Raw genomic sequence first — 24,813 nt, 5'->3', positions numbered from 1 at the left:
AAAAAATCGAAAGCAGTCCGTAATGTACAGACTAAATTGTTTCACACAACGAAAAATATCTGGCCAATCTCCAATTCAAACATAAAAAAGATAGCCGACCCCTCTTCAGGGACATCAACCCGTGAACAGTGCCAATTTCACACTGAGATTGTGGAATGTCTTGTTTGTGTCCGATTTTCAGAAAATTTTATGTGAATTGATCTTTAATTGTGATATGTCAAATTGACTTGCAAAGGAAATTTTTCCCCCTTAATCTAATATTGCAACTCCTTCTATGTAATTTTCGCTTTAAAGCTATTTTTGGATGATGATATTTTATTGATTTGAAGATTTGTTGCCTGCGTTGCTGGAGTTGAGTGTCAGTAAATGAAGTTGTGAGTGATAGCAAATGATGATGATTTATCTGTGAAAGATCAATGATCAGGGGGAGGATGGGATGGGGTTTTTGATGGATCCAAGGACCGTACGGTCAAATAATCACTTTGAAAAATAAATGCTTCAAATCATCCTTCATGAATCCATCAAAGACCCCATCCCATCCTCCCCCTACACATAAATCATCATCATTTGTCTTATCACTATCACTCACAACTTCATTCACTGACACTCCACTCCAGCAACGCAGGCAACAAATCTTCAAATCAATAAAATATCATGCTGGAAAATATGGGACCTTATCATTACTATTTTTAGACTACCAGAAAAAGAAAGTGGAAGTCCTCTGTCGGAAAGATAATATGGGAGTGATGGAGAAGGGACATACTAAATACATTGATCGTGTGCTCTTGGAATCTACACCTGTTCCCTATTTGAACAAATTCCCCTTTGTCTTACTAATTCTTGGGTGCTGAAATTGTAATTCTAGAACTTTTTACTCTTCCATTTAAACACATGTAGAAAATAGATAAAATATATATGTTGAAAATAGCAGTACATTATATAGGTGTTTTTTATAACGAAAGCTCTTTCACACAAGATTAGCCCATTATCGCTTGAAGTGGGCTATTACAAGGTTGCATTAGCTAAGTATACAATTTTTATTGGTATTAAACTTCTTTTGAGTGTATGGCAGTAGAAATAGAAATATTACTTTGTCTTTTCAGGTTGCAAAAAGTCTAAGAAAAAATGAGCCATCAAAGTCTTACTGAGGAGCAAAGGAAGAAAATTGAAGAAAATAGGCAGAGAGCATTAGCTTTGAGGGCCAAAAAACTTCCCAATTCTTCAGCTAGATGTGAATCCCAGTCTTGGAAACAATTGTATCAGTCAGCAAGTGTAAACAACCCAAATATCAATAAAAATGATTTTAACAAAGTAAATCATAGAAAACAGTTTAGTCAAAATGTGACAGAGAGCTCTACTTGCTTGTCCAAATTTAAACCCAGGCCTCCAAAACCTGCTCACCAAAGTTTGCATCAGAAAAAAGAAAACCCCTTTATGAGCAACAATCATTCCCAGACATTTAATCAATTTAACCCCAAACAATCAAATAAAACACCAGTTGTTGCAAAGGAGAGGTTCTACGGACTAGAAAAAGTTGTCACTGGCAAGTGTGTCTTAATTTCTAAAGACAGGTTTTCTGTTGAAGTGCCCTATCATGGTCCCTTGATTGAGTATTTTAAGCAGATGGAAACTAGAAGTTATGGTAAGCTTATCTTGCTGCAACCATTACTTTAGTCAAAATTGTACTATTCAATGTTTAGGTGTGGGTATGTGTGTCCTACATGTTAAATGTTGCTGTTGACCAGGGACCCCTTGTAAAGCGCTTTGAGTACATTTAGTGGATATTGCGCTATATAAAACTCAATTTTTAAAAATAAAAATTTGTGTGTGTGTGAGAGAGATAGAGAGAGAAAGACAGGGGTGTGTGTGGACAGGCTGATTTATATATCTTTTAATTTTTCTTTATTTTTCTGGTTCTTTTCTGTAGTTTTTTTTATTAAAAAAAAAAAAAAATAGCATCGCAACGAATTATTGATTGCTAGCACTTGATTTTTTAAATAGTCATCACCTACATTAACATTTGAGTTCGAAAGCAATCTATCTCTGAAAATGGTATAATCATATCCAGTGATGCCAAAACTCTGATTTCACCCGAAAAAAATCCGGTCATGAGAAAAAAATTCCAGGTTATGGGCAACTTCCATCAAATTCTGGTGAGATCAAATTGTTCCAAGGATACCCCACCACAGCACCACCACATCATCATCACTGCCACTACTAACTACAACCACCATCACCACATCATCATAACTTCCACTACTACTGCAACCACCACCACCACCACATCATCATCACTACCACTACTACATCAATACCACTATTACTGCAACTACCATCACAACATTATCATCACTCCCACTGCTACTACACACACCACAACCACATCATCATCATCTACTACTACTACTACTACTACTACTTCTACTACTACTACTACTACTACTACTACTACTACTACTACTACTACTACTACTACTACTACTACTACACTACTACTACTACTACTACTACTACTACTACTACTACTACTACTACTACTACTACTACTACTACTACTACTACTACTACTACTACTACTACTACTACTACTACTACTACTACTACTACTACTACTACTACTACTACTACTACTACTACTACTACTACTACTACTACTACTACTACTACTACTATCTACTACTACTACTACTACTACTACTACTACTACTACTACTACTACTACTACTACTACTACTACTACTATAACTACTATTACTACTACTACTACTACTACTACTACTACTACTACTACTACTACTACTACTACTACTACTACTACTACTACTACTACTACTACTACTACTACTACTACTACTACTACTACTACTACTACTACTACTACTACTATTACTACTAATACTACTACTACTACTACTACCACTACTACTACTACTACTACTACTACTACTACTACTACTACTACTACTACTACTACTACTACTACTACTTCCACCACCACATCTTCATCCTTACTACTACTGCTACAATAACCACTATCACATCATCATCACCAATACCACTGTTACTACAACCACCAACACCACTTCACCCTCACTAACACCAGTGCTACAATCACTACTATTATGTTTTGGAGCTTTACTTCATTTGAAATAAGGAAACTTTAGGGTTGTATGAGGCATTGTGTTTACAAATAATATTGTTCTAATTAGTCATCTATTAAGAACTATACAATCTGTAAATGCAATGCCAAATACCATCCCAATTCCCTTTTCTTGTGTGCGAAAATTCCTCCAAGTGGTGTCAGAAATTCTTGTGAGCCAAATTTAAAGTTTGCGTCTCTGCATATCAAATCTGAAATTTTTCTTCTTCTTCAAATATGCCTTGAAAATGGATTGGGACTGTAATACATTCTTACTTAAAATATGTAATGGTTATTCTTTGAAATTTTTTCAGACACATCATCAAGAATTTGGTCATTCCAGTTGAGAGAATATGACAAATTAAGTATGTTATATGTAATACTCTTAAAATATTATGCACTGGTCACCATCAAATATTCCACCTAGTAATAGCCCATATTGCATTATGATGAATGTGTAACAGATTTTTTGTTGTTAAAAACGCCCTTTTAATAACCACCAGAAAATTCACAAAGCAACACAATTTTAATTGTTTTGTCTCGCACAGAGACAATTTAAGTAAGAATTTAGTTTGTAGAAAATCATCTCCATATTTTCAATAAAACCACAAGTCTTACCATTATATTTAATGAACATATTCATAAAACCTCCTTTTTAAGAGACTGTATCACAGCTTTGTCCACTTGGACCGTGTCTTGCATCTGTCAGATTTTGCCCTTAACTCTGTGTCTGTGATTCAAGTGTACTCCGATTGGAAGAAGTATCATCAATAATGTGTATTCCATATATATGAAAGACTCGCAAAAGATCTGGGAGGGATAATGAGAATTTATGATCACCCAATCAGTTGCTACACATAATGTGGTTACAAAAGATCTAATTGATCTTTTATTGTCGATAGCTTATGAGGTATACTTATTTTTTAAGTGATAAGAAACATGTAGGTTTAACTGCATTAGATGGTAAAAAATGCTATATAAAAGCCCAAGTTTTAACTTTATATTTCCTTTTGCGTCGTTTTGTTACAGTGAAAGGAGTGCAGAGTTTCAAACCGGATGTAGTGATCGAGCCTCTTCCACCCATTGTCATTCAAACTTTTCTTGAAGATGTCAGTGATAATGGTATAGAGGAAGTTGATTTGTCAAGGGTTGACAGTTGCCTTGTGAAAACGTTGATGCCTTTTCAAAAAGAAGGAGTACAGTAAGTATAATTGGTTTCTGATCATTTTATATTGTACTTTATAGTTTCAATTATACAGGTCTTCGTGTAATTTTGACTTCTGAAACACATGGAATCACCTTCCATTTAAAATTTGTCATAGAAATGTGTTGTAGTTGGGGTTAAGCTGTGACTTTTAATGAAGAAATAATTCATCAAACAAGATGATTTTATAAGATATCATGTAAACATTCCTTTTTTTTTCATTTAAGTCATCATAGCTCCATTGATATATAGATTGTTATTATTAGTACCATAATAATAATAATAACAATGATAATAATAATAGTAATAATAATTATAATAATAATTACAATAATAATTATTATTTTTATTATTATTATTATTATTTATTATTATCATCATCATCATCATCATCATCATCATCATCATCATCATCATCATCATCATCATCATCATCATCATCATTATTTAATATTATTATTATTATTATTATTATTATTATTATTATTATTATTATTATTATTATTATTATTATTATTATTATTATTATTATTATTATTATTATTATTATTATTATTGTTATTTTGAAACAATTACTGTCACATCTTAAAAATAATTGTCTTGAAGAAAAATTTTGGTCGGCTTATAGGCATCATCATTTGATGGAAATAGTGCTTGTTAGGGTTGTTAATGATCTTCTCTTTGTTATAGACAATGGTTTGTGTTATTTGCTGAATTTGCTTGACCTATCTTCCGCTTTTGACACGATCGATCACAATCTTCTCCTCTTAACATCTAGAAATTACATATGGCGTGTCTTGTGCAGCGCTTGATTGGTTTAGGTTATATTTTGCTAAATCGTAAACATTATTACAGTGGATGGATATAGATCTGAGGATATTATTCTTGAGTGTGGAGTGCCCCAGGGATCAGTAATTGGACCAGTTGTTTTTGTTCTCTACGTTGGCCCTCTGTCTCATTAGAAGTTTCGGCCTGTCTTACCATCAATATGCTGATGATACACAATTGTATTGTTTCTCCAATACGAGAAATTTACAAGGAGTATCAGACTTTAGTAAGGACTGTATCCAAAGTGTTCAGAAATGGATGAATGAGAACAGACTGAAACTGTATGTATGAGTTGCATTGTACATTAGTATGGCACCTATAAGGTGCTATGCTACATCAGCATAAAAGACTGAAACTGAATGATAGAGTTGCTGTGTGTGGGGAACAGGAAATGGAAAAGTGAATCAGATTTGAAGATTTGGGACGCTTCCATTCAAATTGTTGACAAAGTGAAAAACTTTCTTAGACTCTGGACTGTTGATGGAGCATCAAGTTAATAATTTAGTTAGATCTCTCTTTTTCTAACTAAAAAAGATTGCTTCCATTAGACGGTTCATTTCTGAGGATGTGACAAATCACCTTGTGTATCAAAATTGGATTATAATTATTGTAATGCACTGTTGTTTGGCATTCCGCAACATAATCTGAGATGTCTTCAGATTGTCCAGAACAGCACTGCCAGACTAGTAGTCATGAAGCGTAAGTGTGATTCTGCCAGATCTCTGCTTCATGATCTGCATTGGCTGCCTGTTGAGAAAAGGATTAAATTCAAAGCATGCATTTTCGAGTATCATTGTCTTGAAAGTACTGCCTCTTCCTACATTTCAGAACTCATTGAAAGATATTTTCTGGGTGGGATTCCTGACCTCCCATAGTGGGCAGGGAGGTACTTACTGTGTCTTCTATCCCCCTATATCTGTTTTCCAACTTGCCTTCTGTCTTTGTCTTGGAATGAGATTACTTGGTTTTGTCCTGGCCCTGGCTGGGAGGGAAACAGTCAAATGTATAGTTAGTTTTGGGAGATGATATTTTTTCCCTTGTAAATGATCTCTCTGTTATGCACTGTATTATTTTTCCTTTTACATATGTATGATTTGTAAACAATTGAGTGTGTTCTTCTTGGCGGGGTACTGTGCTTGTTTCTCGATGAGACATTTGGTGATCTCAAACTAAGTACACTGATAGTGTGCTCTTGGAATCTACATATGTTTCCTATTTGAACCAGTTCCCCTTTGACTTACTTTTTCCTGGGTGCTTTAATTGTAATTCTAGAACTTTTGACTATCCCATTTTCTTCCTTTTTACTGGCGCTTATATGACCTAAATGTGTTGCAAGCACCGTAAAACCCTTAAAAACAAAACAAACAAAACTTAGATATATTAAACTCTGCCCCTTACATTCAGACTACCAAACTAGTTGTCTCTCAACTACGCATAAAAGCTGGAATGAGCCTTTGTGAAAAAGAATCTCTATCTACTTTTAAACGTTCACTTAAAACTTATCTGTTTCGATTTTAGTACAGTGTAACCTCCCGATTTTGACACCTCTGAATAGCGACAACCTCCTGATAACGACATTGACCCGTGGTCCCGATTTTTTTTCTATTTAAGATCAGTAAAAAAAACCTCCAAATAATGACGCACTTTTTGATAAAACCTCCGAATAACGACATTATTTTGGCGATTTTCGGCAGTTTTCGTAGATATCTGATACTAAAAATACCGAGTATGAATACTCAAAGTGTATAAAAACGATTCCTGCTTGAACCAATGAGAACGCAGCTTTTGAAACCAACGAGAACGCAGCTTTTTTGGACGAATCTTGGCTGATATGCATTAATAAAAACCAAGGTATAAATGTAAGTGTAAGCAAGTAAACATAAAATCTTGGAAAATGTGATATTATGTGGTGATAGAAGTAGTAGTAGTAGTAGTAATAATAATAATAATAATAATAATAATAATAATAATAATAGTAGTTGTAGTATAGTAGTAGTAGTAGTAGTAGAAGCAGTAGTAGTAGTAGTAGTAGTAGTGTTTTTGTGGGAGGAGGAGGAGGAATTTTATCCAACTTGCAGCGTCCAAATTACCTGTTTTTGTTTGTTTTAAAGGGTTTTACAGCGCTTGTGACACATCTATGTCATATCATCGCCAAAAATCGTAAAAAACATTCTAGATTTACAATTGAAATGACATAAGAAAAAGTAAGACAAAGGGGAATGGTTTAAATAGGGTACAGATGTAGATTCCAGGAGCACACTATCAGTGTACTCAGTTCAGATCATCTAAAAGTCTCATCCAGACACACGCACAAGAACCCTCTAACTCTGAGAGGAATACACTACAATGTTTTGTTTGTCTTGTCAATGTTAATAAAAACTGGTCCCGCGGGCCTTACCACGCCCACTTTGTCCGCCATCTTGGAAACCTCTAAATAACGACACCTCCGGATAACGACATAAAAACTCGGTCCCGTGGCATGTCGTTTTCGGGAGGTATATGATATGAGAAGTGAGATAGGCATCTGGTTTGTGTTAGGTTGTGTATTTGTGTGTATGTATGTATGTATGTATGTACGTATGTGTGTGTGTGTGTGTGTGTGTGTGTGTGTGTGTGTGTGTGTGTATGTGTGTTTGAATAATATGTCTCAGGCAAAGTAATTTGTAATTTAAGCACTTAGAGTTAGAGTCTGATATCTCAGAGTTATAGCGCTATATAAGTTTTCTGATTATTATTATCATTTTTGTTATTATTATTATTATTATTATTATTATTATTATTATTATTATTATTATTATTATTATTATTATTATTATTATTATTATTATTATATTATTATTATTATTATTATTTTATTATTATTATTATTATTATTATTATTATTATTATTATTATTATTATTATTATTATTATATCATTATCATCATCAGCATCATCATCATCATCATCATCATCATCGTTTTTATTATTATTATTACGTTTTGCTTATTCTTTTTTTTATAGCTTTGCCATTAATCACTCTGGTCGCATTTTGTTGGCGGATGAAATGGGTCTTGGGAAAACCCTCCAGGCCCTCAGCATAGCCAGTTATTACAGATCTGAATGGCCTTTGTTGATTGTAGCTCCTTCATCAGTCCGATTTGATTGGGCTCAGGTAAGGTTATTCCTACTTATCGACATTGATTTCTTAAAACTGTTATGTGGGAAGTTAAATCACTCTTATTTGTCAAATGACACTGAACTTTCCAAGCAGCATCAATCATGTATGTATTGAAAATGAGCATTGCCTTTTTAAAAAGTTTTATCTCTCTCTCTCTCTCTCTCTCTCTCTCTCTCTCTCTCTCTCTCTCTCTCTCTCTCTCTCTCTCCTCTCTTCTCTCTCTCTTCTCTCTCTCTCTTCTCTCTCTCTCTCTCTCTCTCTCCTCTCTCTCTCTCTCTCTCTCCTCTCTCTCTCTCTCTCTCTCTCTCTCTCTCCTCTCTCTCTCTCTCTCTCTCTCTCTCTCTCTCTCTCTCTCTCTCTCCTCTCTCTCTCTCTCTCCTCTCTCCCCCCTTCTCTCTCTCTCTCTCTCTCTCTCTCTCTCTCTCTCCCTCTCTCTCTCTCTCTCTCTTTTCTCTTCTCTTCTCTCTCTCTCTCTCTCTCTCTCTCTCTCTCTCTCTCTCTCTCTCTCTCCCTCTCCCTCCCTCCCTCAAGTCTCAATGGGAAATTAGCTTAAGGCGACTATGAGTTAATATTTTTCAAACCTGTTGTTTTGCTATCGTGTGTTGACAATGCCTCTCAGTCTTATGAATACTACTCCCATGATTATATAAATCCATGACAGGCCTCAAATCGTCACTTGCTATTCTTTGCACAATGCATGGGTGATTGTGTGACAAACGTTCGGGCTGGAAAATAGCAAGGCATAGTGCAGGTTACTTGACTTTGTAAGTCTGTAAATGAGTGACTAAAATCATTGCATAGAGAAAGCAGATCTATGTAATGACAGTCTGATCTAAAAGAGACCAGTAAAAATCATAGAACAGAAAAGGCAGATCTGTTACTATGCATATTGTGTCCCAATAGAGTATAACACAGAGAAGGCGGAAACTGTGTTATACAATATTCCATGCAGGTATGTGATTGATTGCTGGTCTAAGTTTAGTTTTGTGCCACTGTTTTAATCTAGCATTTGCGCTGTTCACTATGTATTGATTTGGTTTTTGCTAATCTGTCAATTTCAGTCGAAGTTTGATCATTGTAATTTGGTTGGTCATCACTTTGAATGATATTGTTTATAAATGTGGTAGTAGTAATGAAGAAATGTAATTAGTAGACATATGTTTATATAAATATATAATTGAGTTTTACCTGATTCCTTCTTTAAACTTTTTTTTTTCATTTCCTGAACTGTCACAGCTGTAACTTGTTGACAACTCATAAAGATGGGACAGATTATCTGGTCATGGCTCAGGTTATAAAATGATAATGATGGGATTATTTGGCTTTGACTTCCAATGACAAAGCCTTCTACCTAGATTGATTTACTAATTAACAAAAGCTTGACATGGCAATTTTTATGTTATACCATTATTGTTATTTTAAGTTTCTGATCAGCAGATGTTTTGGTTAAACAGATTCATACAGTGCTTCTACATATGTCAACAAGCTCTCTCTCTCTACCTCTCTCTCTCTCTCTCTCTCTCTCTCTCTCTCTCTCTCTCTCTCTCACACACACACACTCTCTCTCTCTCTTTCTTCTCTCTCTCTCTCTCTCTCTCTCTCTCTCTCTCTCTCTCTCTCTCTCTCTCTCTCTCTCTCTCTCTCTCTCTCTCTCTCTCTCTCTCTCTCTCTTGGTTGTGTTGCTTTTCCCCCCCACTCACTTTCAGATTATTCATGTCTTATTTTATTTTCATCTTATTTGTTGATTACAATAGCAAATTTACAAATGGCTGCCAAGTGTGGACCCACAGGAAGTGAATGTAGTGGATACTGGGAAGGGAAATGTAAAGGAATGCCAAGTCTGTATTATCAGTTACGACTTGATGCCAAAGAAGATAACAGAATTGAAAGAAAGGAGATTCCGAGTTATCATAATGGTAAATAACTATCAACTGTTACAAATTCATAATCATAAACCTACAATCCTGCTGACTCCTCTAGTTAGATTTGGTCATTAGAAAATTCAATAAACGTATTGCAATGAAATCAGGAATTGTAAAACAGTGCATCATATATTATTGTGTTATTATGTTCAGAGTGGCCAACCTTCCCTATTATTTCGGGAAATTCCCTAAATGGATCCACCGTTCCCGATGTCCCGAAACTGGGTTTTTTTTCCCGAAAAAAACCCATCGTAAAAAAAGACGAATTGCAAATGAAAATCTGTACGAATTTTTTTTAGTACTCTTTGCCTAGTAATCGTGTGTAGCGTCGATCGTCTTCTGGGTATCGATTATGCTCTATACTCTATAGAGCAGTAAAATTAGGTGCCCCAAACGTAAACAATAACAAGTTGCTTGTGATTTTCGTTAGGGGCCGGAAAAATTTACGCACAATATAGGTCTCCCAATTTTGTAGTTTGAGTTGTAGGCAATACACTTTCAGTATTGAAAATATGTTTACATAAAATCTAACAGTTGCAGAAATAATAATATAAGACTAAATTATTCTGAAAATCAGGCTCCGAATAATTCTCGTTTTGTTCACACCAGCGCAATAATTTGCTCTGGTCTAAAAATAGATAGACTGTAACTTTTGATAAATTTTACCTTTTGTTCCATAAAATATCCATATCTAGACATTATTTGATGCATGATCGAGTATTTATGAATATGTGTTAGTTTTGCCACCTAACAGCCAAATTTTAAAGGTTATTTTTTTCTATAATTTACATTGGAACTTGAGCTGTCAAGACAGGAACATGTGGTTTGCCATGTGCTTCTAGACCTTTGTTTACGTTTGGGGCACCTAATTATACTGCTCTATTGTTATAATAATCAAATTTTAAATCTAGCTACTAGCACCAGCTCCATCACTACATATGTCCACTAGATGGAAGTAGGCCTTACCAGAACCTGGGACAGCTAGCCCTGAGTGTTCTTTCAATTCCTCACAGTAATGCAGCATCAGAGAGGATATTTAGTTAGGTTAGGAGGAATAGAACTGAAAGCAGATCTCAGTTGAGCAATGCCACTCTAAACAGTCTTTTAGTTAATAAAGTTAGGGTCTCCTCATCAAGCATGCCACTTGTCCAATTGACTGACAAGTTCTTGCAAAAATGCAAGAGATCCACCATGGATAGCTTGCATTCAGAAGGCAAATAATAGCAGTAAACAAAGCCTGTTATCATGTACATAGTGTAAAAAGTATTGTAGTGATGCTGTGGTCTCAATGTGTGTGTAGTTTTTTTAGTTTTAAATTGTCAAGTCATATTTATTAATAGAATAGAGGCTGTGACTTCTGCACCAAATTCAATAGAGGGCATAATGCACCTCCTAAGCTTGGATAGAGGATACATATGTCAAAAGTTACCCCTTTCACTTCCAAGGTTTACAGGTATGTCAACTTAATGTCTGTTTTCATTTTCATTCTTTGTAAAGTAATTAGTATTAGGCTGTGTATCACTTCACTCTTAACATTATTGTGCGGTAACCAAAAATTTTCCCTAATTCAGTTTCTGAAAAGTTGGCCACCCTGTATGTTGTTTGTGAAGTACAATTTTAGATAAATGATAAATTCAGTCTGCTTTTGTTGGTCTTGAACATGGACTATCCACATGTTTCAAAGTCAAAGACCAAAGTACGGGACAGTGATAAAAGTCCAAAAGCTTAAAGTGTTGCTAATCGACATAAGCTGGAGAATGTCAACCATTTTGTATATCTTGGGGCAAGAATAGAGGCAAATGGAAAATCGACCCCTGATATCTAATGGAGGATAGCACTTGCCCAAACAAAATTAACAAAAATGATGACATTATGGAAAAGTGAAAGTATCCAACTGAAAATGAAAATATTAAGAACATGCGTATTTCCAACAGCATTATATGGATGTGAATCATGGACGATCACAAAAAAAAAACGGTGAGAATAAAATCAATGCATTTGAAATGAAATGCTACCAGAAAATGTTCCTCATTCCCTGTACAGCAAAGGAAACTAATCAAAATTTGAAAGACCATTAGTCAGCCATATCTCATCAAGATAATACAGAAACTAAAACTTACTTTATTTTTGAAAGACATAACACCCTTGAAAAAATGTTTCTAGTGTGTATTGTGGAGGGTAAAAAAGGTAGAGGGAGTCCAAGAACAAGATTGTCACAAGACATCATCGAATGGATGAATAAGCCAGTGACTGAATGTTCCATCCTCGGTCAGCAACCAAGCTAGATATTTGAAGGGTGTACTCTGCTGTAATGTCTTTCCATTTATAGTGGTTTTTAGTTTTAGCATCGCTATGGCTATTGACTCTATTTAGAGTTACTAAATATTCATCAATTCTGTAAATGTAAATAATTTACATAGTTTTAGCATTTTAATTCCTGGTTTCTCAAATCTTATTTTCAAGCAATTTTCACATTGTATTTTATGTTGTCCTTTATTGTTTTTTTTTTTAATGTTTTTTTTTGGTTATTTTTCACTTATACATGATTTTATTGTTTCCTTGCCTTTTCAGGATGAATCCCATTTTTTGAAAAATTCAAAAGCCATTCGAACGAAAACAGCAGCAACAATTTCAAAAGTAAGATATAAACATCAGCATACAGTCAGATGTCACAGTAAACCAATGTAAAAGGAAAATAATCATGTCATACATAAGAACAAACCTACTTATGGGCCCCTTTAGATAGTGGTTTATTGAAATTTTAGTTTTTAAAATCCACAACGATCATTAAAAATGTTGTGTTCCTCCTTTAGAATGACGGTCCTAATAAGAACATTTTAAATGCAAATCCTGGTTTTGGTAGACAGTTCTTATGTCTATAAGAAAGACAACAAACATGTTTGAGACATTATTCCTCCAAATTCTTCATAATATACCATTATGACTGCCAAATTGAAGTTTGAAGATATTCCTGTTAAAGGTCACTTAGTTTGGCCTCCAACTGCTAGCCAAAACCTCTCGATAGATTTTGTATGAGCACCACTTGTGGTATCATGGATTATGGAATCCTTATTAAACAAGCATGGCCTTTAGGATGATTATTCATCAAATGATTGATCCTTTCTCACATATCCATTGTATCATAGTGATATACCTTCATTTAGATTTAACAGTCATTTCCTTTCTTGAGTCTGAAGACCCATTAGCCGTCATCATTTTTAAGGAAGGCTTCCAACTAAATGCACCTTTACCTTTTTCATCATTGTTTTATTTATACTTATAAATGTGTACTTGATTTATATACTGGTGATCAAAAATTTGGATACACTTGTTTAAACTTTTACTAATTCAATAGATGCAAGCAAAACCTGATAGAACTGAATTTTATACCAATTATCTTTAATTTGATGGGTGATTTGATAGTCATAAGACAGATTTTGCGGGAACTAGGAGAAAAGTTAGTAGGAAAAGGGAAGTAATAACATTAAACTTCAAACATGAATGGCATTCTAACAACATTTATTTGTTGAAAACTACACAGAAAGTTATGGCTACTTACAAAATATGTGACAGTCAATATCTGGTGTGTTCTCCATTGGATTAATCACTGCAATGCATTTTCCTTTGCATAGATCTTGCCAATGTCACCAGTTAAAGTTGAGGGATGTTGTCCTAACCATTTCTGAGAGTTTCAAATATTTCATCATTGTTTTTGGGGTTGTGGATCCATCCCACAAAGTTCCCAGCCGATAATGCACCAAATATGATCAATAGGGTTTAGGTCTGGGAAAGTGCATGCCACAGTTTATGACATTGACTTCACTGCTGGCCAAAAGTTTGGTGATAGTAGCCCTGTGAGACGGGGCATTGTCATGTTGAAACATAATGTTTTGATGTTATTGGGGAAAGGGTTGGACGTACGCATGTACTGTTTCTTTGGTGTATCTTTCCCCTGTTCGATTTAGGTTTTTATTTTCTATTCTTTTTTTGTGTGTGACAAGCAGTGTTCAGCGGTTTTGCTCCTTGAAAAGTTGGCCGCTGTGTTAATAAAATTTCATTTTTTGACCACATCAATTCTTAGATCTGGGAAGTATTCCATACCTTATGATCACCATCTCTTTTTTCGTTCCAGCTGGCAAAACGTATAATACTGTTGTCAGGCACACCTGCTCTTTCAAGACCAAATGAACTTTTTACTCAGATCTCAGCTGTCTGCCCTACCATATTCACATTTCATGACTTTGGTGTTAGGTACTGTGCTGCAAAACATGTGAGAAAACATTTCCAATTATATTTCTATTGATTTTACCATCAGAATATGAAATTGGATTCATTTTACCATGATGTCTTGTATTTCCACCTCTAACATCAGCTGTTATATTTATATATGACGAGTTGAACATTTATTTATTTATATTTATTTATTTCATTATTTATTGGTACTCTTAATCTACAGTAATACCAACTTATTTATTTTACTTTTGAGTAATATGGATGCCGTATTTATTTATATATTCTTGAAATCAACAATACTTTAATCTTTTTTTTTTTTTGGCAGCAACCTTGGGGATGGGATTACTCTGGTTCTTCTAACCTTCAAGAATTACAGCTTATACTGGAAAAAAAGATAATGTTGAGGTAATTTTGAAAAGGAATATGATTATTAATAATTTTTTGCAACACAATTTTCCTTATTGAAATTATTCCAAGCAGTTGTATATTGGTGTGGACAAAATTGACTGTCATTCTGTATATAAGTGTTAATCAATAAGTTTCAAGGACCTTGTTTAGGCTAACATTGATTGCCTTTTAAGGTCACTGTTTAGGCCAAGCACAAAATCTTGTCTCAAATCCTCTTTGACAAATAAAAAAATCCAATTTGGGGTGTCCAGGGAAGTCTGATTTTTTATCAGAGGTTGAAAAGTCGGATTTTGGTCGGAGAAGTAAAGTAGTGGTCGATATTAAAATAAAAGTTGTTTTTTTTTAATTTAAGAGAGATCTTTTTTACAAGTTCAGTTAAGTAGTGCATGAGAGGTAAGCATGCAACTTGATATTTGCCTATATATTATTACACATAATTCAGCTCATCATCATCATCATCATTGCTAACATTACTGCCATTACTTGACGACTTCCACAGATAACCTCACTATCACCATTACTACCACTACTGTCACTAGCTCAACATCATGACTACTACTAAACAGCCTATTGCAACTGATCAATATTACCATTACTACTTCCACGGTTACCACAACTTTATTGACATCGCAACTATTACCGTCACAACAACATCATCACTTCTACCATACCACAACTGCATTATTTCTACCACTATCATAACAACATCATCAGTACTACCACCACCAGAGCCTCTTAATTAATGCCATTACCACCACAATATGATAACCCTAGTATCACAAATAATACTACCGCCACAACATCATCATAATCATATGTATAATTGTACCACCATTGTATAATTATCTTTTCTTTTATCACTAAAAGGTTATCGTAATACTACCATTACTACCACTGTCACCACCATAGCATCATCAATAGCACGACTACCGACCATCACCACTACTACCAGTGTCGATGTATCATTACTAGCACAAACATCCACAACCACATTATTCTGATAGCTTCATAATACTGGCACTACAACCATCACCACCACTATTATTACATCACCATCATCAATACTGCCAAAACCATAGAACTACTATTTTCATCATGACCATTTCCACCATATGTAGCATCAAAAGAGTTAGAAGTCAGTTGTGAGTGGCTACAACTAAAAAAAAGTAAACTGGCTGAATAAATGGCTTTCAGAAATTGGGAGTAATCTTTATGATAGGAAATATTAATGATTGAGTTTAATGCAGGCAGGAGACTGGTTGGGATAATTTAGGGTGAGGTTGGATTTTTATCTATGCATGATTTCTGGATACAATGATAAAATTTTCCAATTAAGGATGAACTTTCTTTAGCAAAGTAGCATTGGTGGCTACTGTGTGTTGTCAAGCAACGACAACGATCATAAAACTCTGACAACGCCATACTGTGAAAAACATTCCTACACTCAACTCAGATGTGAATGAGTACATTGCTATATGTGGTGCAAAAAAAAAGAAGAAAAATGAAGGACGCTTAATAGATGACTAGTATTGTAGAAAGTTGACAATTGGTTCCATATGTCCTGTTAGGGAAACAGTAGAAGCATTTCGAAGCATAACTCTAGATACTTAGCCACGTTAGGTCACAATATAATATGGCCTTGGCTTTTCATATATTTTAAAAATAGTCTATTTTACTTCTCACATTACAGGCGTCAAAAGTCTGATGTCTTACAGCAGTTACCAGAAAAAACTAGGCAGGTGGTCATCCTAAACCCTGTGCTAGTTTCTTTCCATAAAGATCTGAATAAGGCTTGTAAAATCATGGACAAGTCCTCACTGAAGGTATCAAAAATTTTAAAATCTTATGTTTCTTCTGATTATCAATACAAAGATCCCTCTGGCGCTGTGTGTACCATTCAATGTTTTGTTTTTTAAACTTTAACTGAAATCAAAGCGGTTTATCATCATTTTATTTCAATACATAGTGTTCACAGTAATAATTTTCTTAGAACGGTGCCACCAAATGCTGAGAGAAAATAAGAGAGAAAATAGAACCCTAATGCAGTATTGAATCATTTTACTTTGTTGGCTTTTAAAAAAATTCCTTTTAACAGTTGATTGACTGTTCAACTGTTTGAGATTGAACTACAATAATTTTGTTCTGTCGGCCATTTTATAAATTAATTATTGTCAGAATTTTGTTTGCTATGTTCCTGATCAGCAGTTTTTAGTAGAACAATGTACCAATGTAGTGTATTTGCATTTGCTGTGAAAAAATCACACCATAACACAAATATCATGCAAATTTGCCAAATATGCGTCTTTTGCCAAATACAGATTTTTATGCTTTTGTCACTCCCATATTAAAGAAACCCAGCCTTGACAAAGAAGACTCAAATAATTATCGACCAGTCTCGAATCTCACCCTCAAGTCTAAACTAATTTAGAAAATTGTTGCTTTTAGGCTAAACACGATATTGAATGAACACAAATTGTTCTCTAAATTTCAGTCTGCTTATCGCTCCTTTCACAGCACTGAAACTGCTCTTATTAAAATTCACAATGATATCATAAATCATTTTTTAAAATTCTCTATTGTCTTCTGGCACTTTCCTACTCACTTCATCTCTTGTTGTTACCAACTTAAGTGCCTGCACCGCTCACTTTTCTGAATTAAAAATTCACCTCAAATACCGGAGCATACTCAATGTCTCAATTGTTTCTATGTTATATGTTTGTGTTGAGAAGATTGGCCATTAAGCTTAATTGCTGGCCAACTAACTTCGCAGAGGTTGTGTGGGTTGGACCCGCAATCTCAAGTAGTCGGTGAGAGAGAGAGAGCTCTAATAATGACCTGAGTAAGAGATGATCTTTTTGGGATCGTGGATAGCTCATACAGTAAAGTCACGCTCTCACCGGCCAGGTGGAGTTGTTGTACCAGTAAGGTTGCGGGTTCAAACCCCCATCACGGCCGCGAAAATTTTTTATTCTCTATTGTCTTCTGGCACTTTCCTACTCACTTCATCTCTTGTTGTTTACAATATGGTTGCCTTGGTGATGGTTTTCAGTTCTAAAATCTTGGATATTAATAAATTTACGACATTTATTTTTATTTTAATACAAAGATATATCCTTCCTACAAATAGCTGACGAATTTAAGAAGCTATGATGTTTTCAAAAATATGTCAAAATATGTGCGTTAAATTTGCCCGCTTCTTACACAAAAACTTAATTTTCTTAGAACACCCTATAAAGAGCTTTTATGCAAAAAATAAATTATGTGCCTATTTTAAGTGCTCAGATTTTAGAACTGAAAAATAAAAAATTGCATAAAATGCAACTTTTTAAAAAAACGCCATTTAAAATGTTCTAATCAATTTCAACAGGCCTCATGTTTCGTTCTGTATGTTCCGTGTTAGTGTTGGTCAGGAGCCTTTGAAAAGCGCTTTAAGTACATTTAGTGGATATTACGTTATATAAAAGCTCGTTATATATCAAATTTACACTTAATAGAATTAATCACACAGTTGCTAGGGTCCAAATATTACAAATTATGCCATTATTAGCCTATTTTACTTGAGACAGGGTGCACTAAAATGATTTTTTTCCCCATATTTATGGGTTAGATTATGTGTTCTGGTAACCATAGACATAAAATAAAATGGCTTGTGTATGCTGGAAGCCTGATTTTTAAAAATGTGGAATTTTTCTGAAAATCACCAAAATTCCACTGATAGAACCCCTTAAGACACTATCTGGATTCGGGAGGTACTGTACTTGACTGGTTTTCTTCTTACCTCTCTGACAGAAGTTAATCAGTATCTGTAAATCGACATGACTTCTCTTCTCCTTGTCCCCTATCTTTTGGTGTACCACAGGGTTCAGTTCTGGGACCCTCTTTATTCACTCTTTATACCAGACCATTAGGTGACATTTCCAAATATTTTATTGTTCCATTTTTATGCAGACGATACCCAACTACCGTTTCCCATTAATACCAACAATTATCTCAATGTTATAACGGATATAGAAAATTGTATCTCTGAGGTTAGTGACTGGATGTGTAGCAATAAACTCAGGTTAAATGAAAACAAAACAGAGGTATTGCAAATCACAAGACATAGCCACGTGGACCTTTCCACACTTAACCTGAATCTTTCTGATTGTGTAATTCCCATCACTAAGGAGACTGTGAGAAACGTAGGAGTTTAATTTGATACCAAAGTAAACATATATGTCCATGTCACAAATGTAGCTAGATCCTGCAATCTTTATCCTAAATCTATCGGTGCTATTAGAAGGCTTCTAGATATTAATACTACTAAACTTCTTGTTGTCTCTATGATTTTTAGCCGCCTGGATTATTGCAATAGCTTGCTCTATGATTGTGATTATAATGTCATTAATCGACTCCAAAAGATACAGAACAAAGCAGCTCGATTGGTTTGGATTGAAGAGACATGACTGTCATTTTTTTGGTGTTTTTTTATGGTCATTTTGGGTTTAAAATCACTTTGTGACATATCGTGACATAATACTGGTTTGAGATGGCAGATCACAAGAGGGGGACTGGGTATAAAGTTCCTGTCAGAGGAAAAAATGCTAGGGCCGGTGTTTCACAATCAGTGTTACCCCTTCAATTGTTGGCCGTGCTCAGCTGTAAAAATATTTACAAATCGACCTTGGTTTGATTTCTATTGTTTGCAGGTTTTGTTTTTACACTTTGATGTGCTTTATTTCGTTTTTTGGCTTTGTATTTGTTTATGTACTATCTTTATTTTTGGCTTTGTATTTGTTTATGTACTAACTTTATTGTTGGCTTTGTTTTTGTTTATGTACTATCTTTATTTTTGAAAGAAAAATATGTCACTTTACTCTATAAGTTACAGTTTTATTTTTATGATAATATTTTTCTCATTAGATTCAGAAGTGTCACTAAGAATATGTTTTGTCTTTGCCATTCATCATGGAGCATTGTTGTGAACTTTACCAATAATTTTCCCCCAACCTTTACTCTGAACTGTCATTAGGGTATGGAGAGGAGAGGCGCATTGCTTCAATATTTCCATGAAACCTGCAAAGCAAAGTTGAAAGCAGTCAAGTAAGTGAAATGTACTTTTCACTGACGTTTTTCCAATTATAAGATGAAAGATATGTACGAGGGCTCTTTCAGAAATAACCGAAAAATGCCCATTGCTCAGCAACCAGTGGAGATTTGTTAATTCTGTAAACGACATGATATTCCTTATTTCCTTACGGATATTCCCAGAAATTATGAAGTGCATCATTTTGCACAATTAATTTCTAGACGATTTTAAAGATGGCGGCCCACCTTGAAACTTGGTCAATGGAGGAAATCAGAGCTGTCATACGTTTTTTGAACGCCAAAAGTCTGAATCCTACGAAATTCATAAAGAACTTCAGAGTGTATATGGTGAGCATGTTATAAGCCATACACAAGTCTATCACTGGTGTAATTTGTTTGAAGCTGGCCATTCCGACTTGACAGACAGGGAAGGTAGAGAGCGTTCGATAACTGCGACGTCAGAAGACAATGTGAAGCGAGTTGATGAGCTTATTCGTCAAGACAGGAGGTTGAAACTTCATGAAATTGCAAGCAGTCTTGAAATTTCGGAAACTTCTGCCCATAGAATTGTATTTGATGAACTTGGCTACAGAAAAGTCAGCGCAAGATGGGTTCCTAAGCAATTGACAGACAATCATAAAGAACAAAGATTGGACATCTGCAGGGAACTTTTGAGAAGAAGCAAGAGCTCACGCAGGGTTCACGGGCATACTGCCAACGCCGGCGGAGACTTTCTAGGGTACGATGTGACTTTTCTTGACAGCATAGTCACCGGTGATGAGACTTGGTTGCACCATTGCACCCCAGAAACAAAGCAAGATTCGATGACATGGAAACATCCATCCTCACCTGTCGCGAAGAAATTCAAAGTCATGCGGTCAGCAAAGAAAATAATGGGAACTGTTTTCTGGGACAGTCGTGGTGTTATTCTGTTCGAAACCTTACAATCTGGAGAAACAATCAATGCTGCAAGGTACTGCCAAACTCTTGACAAGCTTAGGGAGGCCATTCACAGAAAGCGCCCAGGGCAGTTGACCAACGGGGTCATTTTGCAACACGACAGCGCTACACCCCACACAGCACGAGTGACGCAAGGTTGGGTAGAGAAATATGGATGGGAGATTTTGCCACACCCACCACACAGTCCAGACCTCACACCATCTGATTATCACCTCTTTGGGCCACTGAAACGTGAGCTGGCAGGAAAGCGCTTTGATGTCGATGAAGAGCTTGTTGACCATGTGCGGAAATGGCTACAAAACCTTCCGAGAGGGTATCTATTCCATGGTGCGGCGTTGGCAGAAGTGTGTCGACAGACTTGGCTGTTACGTAGAGAAATGAAGGACGAGTCAAGGTATGAACACGTGCAAGAATTTTGTTGATAGCATAAAAAGCGCGGATTTTACAGGCATTTTTCGGTTAATTATGAAAGAGCCCTTGTACCTTAAGTATTTACCATATTTGTCCAAGTTAACACATATGGGAGTTGGACCGTGGGTGCGTTTATTTGGCACACATACATTTTAGATTTTATAACAACGCAAGTACAATATGCATTGTTTCCTATATTTTTTATTGTTGTATTTTATCAATGTGGCATTAAATTGTATGTGAAATTTTGAAGACAATGCTCATTATAAAAATAACGCAAAATCATTGCCATTGGACGTCAGTTATCATTTTTGTTATGGTCACATAAAAATGAGGTTTAGACCAAGTACATTTTTTAGAACATATGTGTTATGTATAATATGTTTGTTTATTGCAGGGATTTTTTTTTCCAGTTAGGAATATTATTGAATTCCACGAGTTTCGTGTTTGCTCCTAATCCAACGATGTTACCACTGTCCAATATAGAAATACTACCCAAGCCAATTGAATTCCACGAGTTTCATGTTTGCTCCTAATCCAACGATGTTACCACTGTCCAATAGAGAAATACTACCCAAGCCTATTGAATTCCATGAGTTTCATGTTTGCTCCTAATCCAACTATGTTGCCACTGTCCAATAGAGAAATACTACCCAAGCCTATTGAATTGAGTGCTATAATTTCCATTTATTTTTTAGAATAGGTTGGCAATTTTCTTTTTTCAAATAGATTCGAAATCAGATTGGTCTCAAAACTGCAGTCTAAACTTTGGTCCATTGCTGAGTGATAAGAATGATTCATATGTGACCTAGTGATTCCATCTATTATTCTGGACGGAGCAAATATGTAGAATAGTTAAAACAATCAGAATTACAAATACTCAGTGTTATGCAGTTTGAATAAATGTATTCACCCTAGGCAATGGAATTATTTAACTTAATTCAAATTCTGTTTTACTTGACTGTTACTGTTATTTATTTTTTATTTGTGTTTTTTTTCTGTTTGACAGAGATTTCATTTTAGATTTGATTGAATCTGACAAGAAGTTTCTTTTGTTTGCCCACCATCAAGAGATGATGGACTGCCTTGAAGACGCCATTTTAGAGGTAAATAAATATGGGATATTTTCAATAATCTTTGTAAAAATTAGACTACCCTTACAATTACAGTTAAAATGAAAAAAAGTAAAACGTTTTGACCAAGAAAAGTATTACTTGTATATTATGCCCAATTTGGTGGTGTGCACTGATATCAAATATATTTTTAAAATCCTTGATAATGATAATATTTATTAAGTTATGGATATAGAAAAAAAACTAAAGCTAAAGCAATTTTTCATTCAAACTGCTATTTATTAGAATGATCTATATATGACATAACATTTGATTTGTATTAGGTTTTTGCTTATAAAATGCTTTTATAGCTTTTTGCAGCACTAAATCTTGTGAGCTTTTTAGCTATTCTATTGATGTCTGCAGTTTAACATTCAGAAAATGAAAGCATAAGAGAAAACGGGCAACTAGGATAATTAGTAGTATTCGTAGGAGTTTTTCTTACAAAAATGCAAAATATAAAATTTGTACGTTTTTATTTTATGAAAAAATTAGTTTAAGGATAGCAGAGATTGAAAAACTGTTTAAAAAAAAGAAAATCACAACTCAAAATTAAGATAGAAAAGAAATGATCTGAAATTTATTGAAAATATAGTAAAGGGGCTAAAGAAATGAATTGAACACAACTTTATACAAATAATGGGGAAAATTGATTTCACCATCTCTTATCTTCCTTTTCTCTTTTCCGTTCTGTTTTTTTTTTTTTTTTTTTCCAAAATTTATTAAAATATCATTGACAGTGCCTTTTAAAGGAATCTCACTGAATGTTTTTCTTCCTTGAAATAATTGAGTTGAGGTATTCAGCTTTGGTGTTTTAAATTAATATATTTTCTTTTTTTTATATTTTGTCAATATTATTGCTTACTTGTTGCATTCAAAGTGATTTATCATCTCTTCATCAGAATACAAAGATAAAACATATTCGAATAGATGGAAGCACAAAGTCTGAGCAACGGAGTCTATTGTGCAAAAGATTCCAAATGCAGGAAGACTACAGAGTGGCATTGCTTTCCATCACTGCAGCTAATGCAGGATTGAATCTCTCTTCGGCAAATCATGTGGTCTTTGCAGAGTTATTTTGGAATCCAGGGGTAAATTTCTCTCCTTTTTAAAACAAAATTTTGTAAAATTGAAATAGATATTGATCAGTTTCAGCTTATAACATTTGTGATTAGATCAAATCAAAATCATAATTATAAATTTATTTACATGATAAATATGTTTGACTGTTTGTGGTCTACCTGATAGAGCTGTCAGCTGTTGATTAAAATTATACTCTTCACTAGGAAAGAAATGTCTTCTTCTCTTCATAGCTATTTTGTAATTTCAGCGCCAGTAAAGAGGAAAAGTTGTAGATTCCACAATCAATCCACCCTAAGAAAAAGGAAACATGATAACTTTAAAAGCCATTTAAAATTTCCAGACATTCCTTTAGATATTACATATTGGGCTCTAATTAGAATAAATATACTATCTATCATTTACCTAAAAATTTCATATTGTTGACGTTGATCTGGTTTTCCTCGACCCAATTTTCTTTCTTTATCTTTTTTCTCATACCTACCTATTTCAATTATTAGATTCTTGTACAAGCTGAGGACAGAGTTCATCGCATTGGACAGAAAAATTCTGTGTCCGTGCAATATCTAGTCGCAAGAAAAACAGCTGATGATTTTATATGGTAAGGAGAGTCAACTAGTTTACACACATTGTGTTAATCAAGTCTTCACTGTCAAATATTGTGTACCATTGAGTATTAAACAAAACTGATCATGAAAGCAGTATTATATTCCCTCTTTATCAAAGTTTTAATCAAATTATTCATAGTCCTCATGCTTCTCTGAAATTTTTAATTTAATATTATTTTCAAAGCCATGGACAGTAAAGAAAGTGTGTAAAGTCTATTAAATACAAACAGAATTATCAATAAAAGTTTTGCAGGGCAAAATCATTATCCTTATTATCTTTTTCATCATCATCATCATCATCATCATCATCATCACCGCCACCACAACCATAATTAAACATGTGCTTATTTAAGTATATATATAATATTTATTTCATAGGCCTCTAGTTCAGGATAAGTTGTCCATTCTGACCAAGGCTGGCCTGACCAAGGATTGTTTCTCTAATGCTGACACCAAGCATCTCACGGTAAATGCCAAAGAAGAAGAGATATGCATATTTAGGCATTCTTTTATGTCATAATTAATCACAGGCATTAGAAAAAGTGACAGTATTCGCAGATATGTTTAATAGAGCATAGACAGAAATCAGAGACAGAAATGTGATTAAGAAACCTTCCCATGAGTCTCTGTAAAACAAAATAACAACCATACACACTTTTTTCTTCTAGCTTTATATCATCA

At 34.5% G+C, this 24,813-nt stretch overlaps 1 protein-coding gene across 3 annotated transcripts in view; it reads left to right on the top strand.

Moving 5' to 3' along the window:
* LOC144965460 (SWI/SNF-related matrix-associated actin-dependent regulator of chromatin subfamily A-like protein 1) overlaps window positions 1-24,813 on the top strand; it is a 34,832-nt gene that overhangs the window by 2,169 nt on the left and 7,850 nt on the right. For 2 of the 3 annotated variants that reach the window (XM_078900826.1, XM_078900827.1), the window contains exons 2-15: window positions 1,104-1,642; window positions 3,454-3,504; window positions 4,169-4,340; window positions 8,175-8,325; window positions 10,086-10,247; window positions 12,825-12,890; window positions 14,386-14,523; window positions 14,812-14,891; window positions 16,585-16,717; window positions 19,906-19,976; window positions 22,342-22,438; window positions 23,347-23,535; window positions 24,025-24,125; window positions 24,511-24,598. In XM_078900826.1, coding sequence (XP_078756952.1) covers window positions 1,126-1,642; window positions 3,454-3,504; window positions 4,169-4,340; window positions 8,175-8,325; window positions 10,086-10,247; window positions 12,825-12,890; window positions 14,386-14,523; window positions 14,812-14,891; window positions 16,585-16,717; window positions 19,906-19,976; window positions 22,342-22,438; window positions 23,347-23,535; window positions 24,025-24,125; window positions 24,511-24,598 — 2,016 coding nt within the window. In that variant the 5' untranslated portion in view covers window positions 1,104-1,125. Of the gene's footprint in view, window positions 1-1,103; window positions 1,643-3,453; window positions 3,505-4,168; window positions 4,341-6,951; window positions 7,031-8,174; window positions 8,326-10,085; window positions 10,248-12,824; window positions 12,891-14,385; window positions 14,524-14,811; window positions 14,892-16,584; window positions 16,718-19,905; window positions 19,977-22,341; window positions 22,439-23,346; window positions 23,536-24,024; window positions 24,126-24,510; window positions 24,599-24,813 lie in introns of those variants that run through there. The other variant, XM_078900828.1, reaches the window with a different exon arrangement.

This window comes from Berghia stephanieae, chromosome 2 (assembly GCF_034508935.2).
Source record: "Berghia stephanieae isolate SIO BIC M18660-M18661 chromosome 2, UCSD_Bste_1.3, whole genome shotgun sequence".
Taxonomy (NCBI): Eukaryota; Metazoa; Mollusca; class Gastropoda; order Nudibranchia; family Aeolidiidae; genus Berghia; species Berghia stephanieae.
The sequence above is the reverse complement of the archived record's forward strand: the minus strand, read 5'-3'. Positions and strand labels throughout refer to the sequence as shown.